This window comes from Silene latifolia, chromosome X, assembly GCF_048544455.1.
Source record: "Silene latifolia isolate original U9 population chromosome X, ASM4854445v1, whole genome shotgun sequence".
In the NCBI taxonomy this organism is placed as follows: Eukaryota; Viridiplantae; Streptophyta; class Magnoliopsida; order Caryophyllales; family Caryophyllaceae; genus Silene; species Silene latifolia.
In genome coordinates, this window is record NC_133537.1 from 5,801,625 (window position 1) to 5,811,176 (window position 9,552).

The 9,552-nt window shown below is 35.8% G+C and overlaps 2 protein-coding genes across 2 annotated transcripts; one reads left to right on the forward strand and one right to left on the reverse strand.

The window, feature by feature from the left end:
- Positions 1-225: 225 nt before the first annotated feature.
- Positions 226-2,632, forward strand: LOC141622512 (protein RETICULATA-RELATED 4, chloroplastic-like). Its single transcript, XM_074438550.1, has 8 exons — positions 226-923; positions 1,179-1,247; positions 1,350-1,481; positions 1,567-1,620; positions 1,709-1,753; positions 1,878-2,017; positions 2,110-2,235; positions 2,332-2,632. Exons 1-8 carry the CDS (start codon positions 405-407, stop codon positions 2,378-2,380), a joined length of 1,134 nt encoding a protein of 377 aa, XP_074294651.1. The 5' UTR covers positions 226-404; the 3' UTR covers positions 2,381-2,632.
- A 40-nt stretch (positions 2,633-2,672) lies between these two features.
- Positions 2,673-9,012, reverse strand: LOC141622511 (serine carboxypeptidase-like 40). The gene is made up of 7 exons (XM_074438549.1): positions 8,349-9,012; positions 5,862-5,969; positions 5,466-5,743; positions 3,697-3,957; positions 3,495-3,610; positions 3,207-3,299; positions 2,673-3,125 (listed from the first exon to the last, which is right to left on the reverse strand). Exons 1-7 carry the CDS (start codon positions 8,797-8,799, stop codon positions 2,855-2,857), a joined length of 1,578 nt encoding a protein of 525 aa, XP_074294650.1. The 5' UTR covers positions 8,800-9,012; the 3' UTR covers positions 2,673-2,854.
- Positions 9,013-9,552: the final 540 nt, after the last annotated feature.

The window sequence follows — 9,552 nt, forward strand, 5'->3', positions numbered from 1 at the left end:
TATTTTCTAATGTAAGTCGTAAATTTTAGGGCCCGAAAAACCTATTTAAACTCAAAAGCCCAAATTAGCCCATAAGGGCCGGGTTTAGCCTTGTCAAATAAGCCCACACATTTGGCTCGGCCCAGGATGGGCCGTTTTTATTAAAAAGACCCAACCCAAGCCCGCACTGGCCCGACCCATGATCACCTCTAATTTGAAGATGCACACTCTTCATTCCTTCCCCTCATTTCCGTATAAAGGGAGGGAGGGCGGGTAAACAAGTTAAAATAGTGCAAAAGTTGTGAAGAATAAGTGCCACACTTTGAAGCTAACATCATCCACACACCTTCCTTCCTTCCCCTCATTTCCCTCCTTTTAATCTCACCGTTTCACCGTCTCACTCACTTGCTTACTGAGAGACAGTGATGGCTCTTGTTGCTTTCTCTCTCCTTCCTTCCTCCTTTCTCTCCCCTCCATTTCTGAACCCCAACACTTCCATCACCATCAAACCTACCCACCTATCAACCACTCACCTTCCTCCAAAACTAACACCTACCCACTTCACAAAATTCCGTCTTTCGCCTACCCGTATATTCTCCGGTGGCGGAGACATCGGGGGTGATAACGGGGGTAGTAGTAGCGGTGGCGGTGGTGGAGGTGGAGGTGGAGGTGATGATGATGATGCAGGGAAAAAAAACAGAGGAGAGGCAATTCTGGTTTTGACTGAGGTTGGTAGGACATTGGATAGTTTGCCTAAGGATTTGTCTTTGGCTGTTGAAGCCGGAAGGATACCGGGTTCCATTTTAAGACGGTATTTTGATCTTGAGAAGTCGCCCGTGTTGAGATGGTTGCTTAAGTTTAGTGGGTTTAAAGAGAGATTACTTGCTGATGATCTTTTCTTGACTAAAGTTGGTATTGAATGTGGTATTGGCATCTTCACTAAGGTTTGCTTTTTAATTTATATAAGACGGTTTTATACAAATTCAATTTAACAGTACCTATTTTCTAACTGTTAAGGTGGGACCCATTCCGTGTAAATAGTTTGGAATGATCTCCAATTTTGTAAATATTTTGCTTTAGAACGCCATTTAAGAAAAAAAATATTCAATCATGAGACGGATAAGGTTGCATACATCTAATCCCTATCGCAATAAGAGAGGAATCGTGAACATGATCATTTTTATATATGTTCTCTTCAGAGTGCTGCGGAATTGGAAAAGCGTAAAGAAAATTTCAGCAAAGAGCTGGACTTTGTTACAGCGGACGTGGTATGATGCAAATGTATATTGCAGTGCATTAATAGTTTGTTTTTCATTTCGGAAAATGATTAGTAAAATGACAGTAAGTTGAAATTGTTTTTTGGGTGTTAGATTATGGCTCTGGTTGCAGATTTTATGCTAGTCTGGCTTCCTGCACCGACAATTCCCCTTCGACCAGCTCTTGCAATCAGTGTTGGACCTGTTGCAAGGTTCTTCTATGCCTGTCCTGACAATGCATTCCAGGTTTTAACCGCGTCCTTATATTTATTTATTTATTTATTTTTTTCTATTCGGAGTTCTTACTGACATACTGTGAATTCTACTTCAGATTGCTCTTGCAGGAACTAACTATTCATTGATACAAAGAGCTGGTGCTTTAGTGGTACGTTCACGCAGCTCGTCTTATCTGACTGTTTTGTTCCGGAATTGTAAAGCATTTTTTAACTATCGTAGTTTCATTTGTGTCACAGCGTAATGGAGCCAAGCTTTTTGCTGTCGGGACCAGTGCATCTGTGGTGAGTTGATTTTTTGGTCGTCTCATATAAGACTTGATGTTACCTGTCTTTTGGGTAGCATTGAAAGTTTACATATTGTCATAACAGATGCCCTTTCGCATCTGAAGGAGATTTTTATTTTCAGGTTGGTACAGGAGTGACAAATCTTTTGATTAACATACGGAAGGCAGTCGATAAATCCTTTTCTGCAGAAGCAGAAGACATTCCGATGTTGCAAACCAGCATTGCTTATGGCACATATATGTCGGTTTCTGCCAACCTCAGGTATGTCTTTTACGCATTTCTAGAATAATATGCTGGTTTACTCTCGGTATTAAGACATATGGATCCGTAAATGTAAACCTAATGTTTGACAGGTATCAAATAATAGCTGGATTAATAGAACAGCGATTTCTAGAACCGTTGCTTCATCAACACAAGCTTGCACTCAGTGCAACATGCTTTGTAGTTCGTACAGGAAACACGTTTCTCGGCTCACTCATGTAACATCATCCAGACTTTAACTTCTGTATTACAATTTCTCTCCAATTTACTACTTCCCTCCGTCTCAGTCAATAATTGTTATCTCTGATGTGCAGGTGGGTTGATTTTGCTCGTTTGGTAGGAGTTCAAAGGACACGCGAATGACATTTTAGTTACGGATCAATCTGAAGTCTGAACTATGGCTGTTTTACAGGATTAATTTCCTCTTTCTCTTGCTCTTAGGTTGTTTCATTACCGTAAATAAATCATAAATCCATTTTTTACCTGAGCTTCAAGGTCAAGTTACTACTCGTAATTGTGCAGACTGTATACAGTGTCGACAATTGCAGACTGTATACAGCTTCTGTAATTCTGTAAACGATTGATTGCAGTTAATGAATGCAATTTTGTCAGTAAGGAATGTTTACAGTTTCGACAGCTAAACAAACGCAAGTCGTTGAATGTAAACTCGTGAATAAGTCACTGTAGAGCTTGGAGCCTGAATATAAATCCTGTTTGCAGTGGTGGAACCAGGAGACTGGTCGAGTAACGGCCTCTCTCACGGTTCCAGAAAGCTAAATAGACATCTATACAAAAAATTGAAAAGAATGGGACGACAATCGTGGATGACAAGTAGAACTAGTACATTTTGGTTCTAGTAGTGTCGGGTAAGGGAGTGCCGTCTAGGAAGTGCATGATCATAGCGAGAGCTCTGAGAGGCTGAAAGCTTGGTACTTGATGCCCCGCTCCTCTCACTGTCGCAAACGTCAAGTTCCCTTCATACTCTTGTGTGTACCCTCCCACCTCAGACTTGATGTACCAAGGATGCCATTTAGTCGTGACGTTAAGTCCCATAACATCCAAGGATTGCCTGGTTGATGTCACTGGTATTCTTCCGTCAGTGTCTCCGCTGCAATATACAAGTATTACCTTCAGTTGAGGCCGCGAATCTATCTGAACTAGTTAAGAGTGTAATGACAGAAAACCATACCTATATATCCAAACACGAAGGCCTTTCGAAATGAACTCCTTTAGTAGAGGAATGATGGTTGTTGGGCTATCTACCCATTCATCTATAACCTGACTGCAAAATCGCGCCATCATTCATACTCTAGTTATTAAAGTTCATATTTTTAATGTGTAAATGGATGAGTTCAGATACTTTCTAATAAAGCTCATATTCTTTAACATAGATCTCAGATACTTTATTACAAAGCTCAGATTCTATACCGTACAACTGGTTGTATAATCCATGAATTGATGTATATATATGTTTTACCTGCAAGGCTGCCAATCATAAGGTAATTTGGTTACATTCGCGTGAAGGGCCTTCTGCACCTCGGGTGAGTTCAGGTAGGCATACACGTAAATGTCGCTACACGGGTCCAATACTTGCTGCAATCAGATACACAGGCGTAAATAAAATGTTTGGAACAGTATGATACCTTTTCAAGAGTACATGGTTCAGTAGATAGACTTACAGTAGGTTTCATTGGTTTGACAGTGAGATTTGTCGAGAGACAGACGGGGGCGTAAATGTTATAAATATCTAAGAACTGGATATCAAACTCAACATCATCAGTAGCAGAATTGCATTCTGTAGTTTGAGTAAGAACATTGGGTGAAAAATCACAGTGCTTCATTATTTGATTTCTGAGTTGATCTGAAATAAGTGCATGTGTCCAGAAATATTCATACATTCCCTTCATATCTGTCTCATCATGTATCACTGCATTTCCAATCTGCAATTATTAAGTCAATGATTAATCTTTTTTTGGTATTTATCGGAAAAGTGTCGAAATTCAGGGATACTACGTGAATTTTCTGTATGTTTTATTCTTAGACTTTGCTACTTGTGATGCTCGGACTCTTCATCTGACCCTGAGGATCTGGTGGACAGAATTCGGACATGGATCTTTGACGGATCCTTCTATGAAAAATCGGTGTAAGAGTGTTTTGTTTTTAACCTCTATTTTGTACAGCAGTCCTATATCAGGAGTAATCTTGACATGAGTTTAATGCTGTAATAAAGTCTTCATTCATGTTAAACATGAATAAACTACTTTTCCTTTCTTTTCTTTGATTTTTTTAACTACTAATAATCAATTTTTTCAGAAAAAAATAAAAATTAGCCGAGTTCAAATTTAAATTTGGATCCTCGTATCCGAGTCCTTATTTTTGAGATTTCAAGGATTCGACATTCGGATCCGACATCAGAGTTTGCTACAACTTACAAACATACATCAACTCGAGTTTATTTCAATATAAACTTGTTCCGGAAAACTTATTTAAGTAACGTGTATGTGTTGAGTATTCGACACGGGTATTCTGAGAAACAAGAAAAGAAGGTGGCATGTTCATGTCATAGGGTAACAACACCAACTAACTATCACTGTAGTCAGATCCAAATAATGTGTAAAATCAACAAGCTTGAAATTGGAATTATTCTCTTTGTTATTTTCTCTCAAAAACTTTGCTATACTTTGCTCTTCACAAATTATTGTCATATTGTCGAATGGTGCGACCGTATAAAAAGTGGTCATTTTTATGTAAAATGTAACCCTTTTTTAACATAAAGTGATCTTTCGTCTTTTTTTTTTGTTGACCAGGAGTATCCCTTATTACAGTTGGGGAAATCTTCTTTGGATATTGAAGACAATTTAATGGATTGACCCCTCCCGAGTATCGAACCCCTGACTACTTATTTAAGAGACGAGAGCCTTATCACATCAGCCAACTTTGATAAATGGTCTTTAGTCGTTACTCTAAAGTGATCACCATTTATGAATCGTATCATACCGTCACACACAATAATTACCGTTTGCTCTTACATTATTATTCCTATATGATGTAGACATTTAATAATAACTTGTAAGAAATCAATCCCAAGATTAGACATACATAAATTTGTCAAATTAGACAGCACATGTGGTGGACGCAGTTAATGGGATTTTACTTGTAGAATTTTATTCTAAATGCAGTAAGTCAAATCCTTAATTATCACTAATTGAATTTGCTAGTTTAATTGTACTGTGATGTACAGAAACCCACATGATATGGAGTATAATTTACTTAAATCTCAATAGTCGACCAATTATTGAAATTATTCACTATTTATCGACCCATGTTTTATTTTGGTTGTTCAAAAACAGTCTCTACATATAATACGTAGAAAGATTGAGTAATATCGTTATATGAGACACTCAGGTAATATCGATGTTAGAAAAAAGACGGGAATTAAGAAGCGTACGATAATTCCTTGGAGGTTGATGTAATTATGTTGATTAGAATTGTTGTTGTGTTGAAGAATAAGATGAGCAAGCTGTGGAACATAATGTCCTGCATAACTTTCACCTGATATGTAAAACTCCCTTCCTTTATACTCCGGAAACCTCTCTAACCAGTTTACTAAAAATACGTAATTGTCTTCCGCAGTTTTCGTGTCTCCATTGTCGTCGTAGTCTGATGATGTATTCGAGTATGAAAACCCGACTCCCGCAGGGGATTCCAGAAACACAACATTTGCAGCTACATTATTGTTACACAAGTAAATATGTAATCTTGTGACCGTCACAAATAAGAATTTGTGAACAAACGTATAGTACGTCCACTACTAGAAGAAATGAAATGGTAGTCTATGTAATACCTCGATTCCATGCGTAATTGTTTCTATATAATGATTTGCCATCACTTTTAACTCGAAATGGGCCTAACTCTTCCATAGCTCCGTAAGCTAAAGAGGAACAACCAGGTCCTACAAAACAATGAATTTCACAAATTAAATCATTTATAATTACTTCATTCAAATTACAAATATTTTCCACGATATTTACACAATAATTTGATAGATAAACCATCTCAACCAAAACCTTAAGGTGATGGTTGAGGCCCAACTATTATAAATATTCCTATTATAATTAACTTTACAAATGAATATATTATACAAAACGTGGTTGTAAATAAAGTAACATACAACTTACAATGACTAGTTAAATGTTTTGAAAATAAATCCATTGATGATTATTTTAATGAGTATTTGGTGAAATCGGTTTCGATTTTAGCTCGAGACAATATCGTCTAGTCTAATCCCTATAATAATAATAATAATAATAATAATAATAATAATAATAATAATAAATCAAGATAATGCGGGAATCAAGCCATGCTTTGATCCGTGATAACTGATAATTGGTCAATTGTTGAACATTTTGATTTGATTACAATGTTCGCAATCGCAAGATCGTTGAATTTTTATCTGTACGTACGTATAACGTACCACGGCGTACAACATAGTTTACGTATTTCATACACTACTTATGTCTTTCTTTAACCTACTAACATGTGATGCCACCCATATATATTACGTAACTGTTTGTCTAATGTGAGTCCTTAATGACCTGAAAGTGATTAGATATACAAGATATTCATAGTAAAAATGAGTTTATATTTGAATATCTCGTGAAATATCTTGTGAATATTTCCACATTTAGGTTGTTATTGAGATCTGACCTCAGGTCGTGATAGGTTATTTTAGACATGTCATGTGTTTGACATCGGACCTTAGCTCGTGATAGGTTATGTGAAAATACGCCCCATGTCTAATCTTTAACCTCGTAGCAGTTTTCTAATATGTAAATAATGTTTTCTGGTTTGTTTCTGTATATTGACTCCATATATGAATAATAAGAGACGATAGTTCATCACGAAAAATAATCTAAACAACATATAATTACAAAATTACAACCACATCGCTCGAAAAATGCAAAAGAAATGAATGTTCTACTCAATTCAACAGTTGATCACGGGTTTGTTGGGGCACATGCAATTATTCACGTACATACACAATTACACACTCACACACATGTAAACAATAATTGAACTAATAAGGACCTTAAATTCAAGTGGTACATAAAATAATGCATTCTTAGAAGGAAAGTCTTCGTTTTGTACCGTTAAAAAAGGGATTTTTTCTGTTCTTAACGTTTTAAATTTATCTCTAGATTTTCTAGTGTAATAATAATGGGCCACTTGAGAAGTTGAGAGTGACAATTACGAAAATGACTCATTTAAGTCAATCATAGATGCATTTATTCATTAAACTTACTTCATTTTTCACTTTTTTTTTTTTTACCTTATTTCAATGATGGTTAGTAAGAAATTTCAGGCCAAATGCATGCACAACATTGAACATTTGAGATAGAAAGATCATGTAACATTCATGCCATATGTATATCAAGTCTAAATTCACTATTTTCTTTTCTTTTTATAACGGTGATTATTCACAACCATTCTACTTTTCTCTATGTGCGTAGTAGAGAAACAAATTGACATATACAATAACTAGCAAATCATTTATACTGGTCAATCGCACAGTAGTACACCCTTTTCAGCATGTTATAGATTTTGAGTCGACAAAACATAACTTAAATTCATATGATCACATCAATCCTTAAGGATTAAAATCTGACCAATAAGTCATTTATTCATGTTTTAGGAGGCTTAAATCCCTATTTTTCCTCATAAAGAAAGTTTTCTACATAATATAGCATGACTCTTAGGTTATACGGAGTATCATATATGTACATACTACGCAGGGGCGATTCTATCATACAGCGTGCAAAAGCTTAACAATGATTTCGGCGATGGAAAATAAAGTCACGATATTAAAACTACAACTTAAACTCCTGATTTCCTTAACATAAATTTTATATAAAAATTAATGAAACTACCAAACAACAATAGAACGAATTTATAAACCAACACAATTCTGGAAACGAAAACTAAAACTAGGCGTTAAATAGTAATTTATAAATAAATGTGCAAAAATGACTACAACAAGGTTTGAACCCCTGACCAAACAATTACAAACTATGTATCTGACCACTACACCACTAAATATTTAACTTGATGATCCTTATTGAAACTAACTTGTAAATATTTCCGAACAAAGAAGATGCAGGTGAATAACAGAAAGTGAGATAACTCCGTCGAGAATCATCAACATGTTGGCGTAAATCCATATCAATGTATATGCATTGAAATTAAGAGACAAGAATAACTCAATTATAATAAACTTTGAAAATCTTATAAATCATGGCAATAAGAAAATGCTCCATAATTAATTAAATTATACCTCCATTGAGCCAAAGAAGCAATGGCAAAGAATCCTTATGATTCTTAGGATGATCAGCTTCAACAAAATAATAATAAAAAGCCCTACCAGCCTTACTATCGACCGTCACATATCCACCATACTGCTTAAACTTAACTGCGGGCTGTCCAGGCAACTTCTCAATCCTATCCTTTTCCTTCATTGTCTCGGGATTTCGATTATGATTATGATTATGATTATGATTATGGTTATGGTTATGGTGATGTTTATGCTCCGCATTACCCTTTAATCGCTTTGCAAGCGAAAAATCGAATGAACTTTTGTCTATGTAACTAACATTTCCATGGTATTTTGCTTTGTATAGTCTACTAAGGTGTGAATTTTGTGACATTTTTGCATTTGTTAATGATATTACATAGAAAATTGATGTAACAAGAAGAATGGTTATTTTTTTGTGTTTTGTACCTTCCATTTTTTGTATGGTATGGTTCTTTCTTAGCTAAGAAATGAATTGAAGAAAAACGTTTATATACGGTATATATGTGACTATTATAGGTGGAGTAAGTCTGCTAAGAATCCGTCTTACACTTAATTAATTAGTATGAAATATAATAAAAATTTGAAAGACCGTCTCTTAGAAAAGAATGTGTGATGTGAGAGAGATAAGGGAGATGTTATAACTTTAGATAATGTCAAAATTTATCAACTTATTTATCTTGGAGGATTTTTATTTTTTATTTTTTTTAATCTGCGTCATTATTATAGGGAGAGTACGTCCAACTAGGTTACATGCCTCTACATGTGGAATCTGTAAGTTGTATGTTTGGCCAATTATTCTTGCCCACGTTAGGTTTATTTATCTTTATTCTAATAATTTCATTATTTAAATTTGGATTGAATTTAGTTGATTTTGAGTTTGGATCTAATTCATTGTTTGTATTAGTTGGAGAAGACACATAACGGATGGTTAAAATTTGGATTTGTTAATGATGGGGCATATTCTGCACCGCTGACCAAGTTAACATATTGAACAAGGTCAAAGATATCCACAGCAAGTCAACGACTTTGCATTTCAGTAGCCTGGCCGTCGACCCATCGGCTGTTAGCCTGGATCTCGGCATGACTACCGCCAGGGGACACATACCCGCGTACTCATATCCAAGACCCTACGGCGGTGAGTCAACATGGCGCCACGCCGCCATAGGTCCCTACGAGGGGTAGATCA

Coding starts and splice junctions, on each gene's coding strand:
- LOC141622512 (XM_074438550.1), top strand. CDS start 405: ATGGCTCTTGTTGCTTTCTCTCTCCTTCCTTCCTCCTTTCTCTCCCCT. Junction 1,248..1,349: donor ACTTTGTTACAGCGGACGTG/GTATGATGCAAA, acceptor TTTGGGTGTTAG/ATTATGGCTCTGGTTGCAGA. Junction 1,754..1,877: donor TCGGGACCAGTGCATCTGTG/GTGAGTTGATTT, acceptor TTTTATTTTCAG/GTTGGTACAGGAGTGACAAA.
- LOC141622511 (XM_074438549.1), bottom strand. CDS start 8,799: ATGGAAGGTACAAAACACAAAAAAATAACCATTCTTCTTGTTACATCA. Junction 3,611..3,696: donor TCAAACCAATGAAACCTACT/GTAAGTCTATCT, acceptor ATCTGATTGCAG/CAAGTATTGGACCCGTGTAG. Junction 3,126..3,206: donor CTTCGTGTTTGGATATATAG/GTATGGTTTTCT, acceptor TGTATATTGCAG/CGGAGACACTGACGGAAGAA.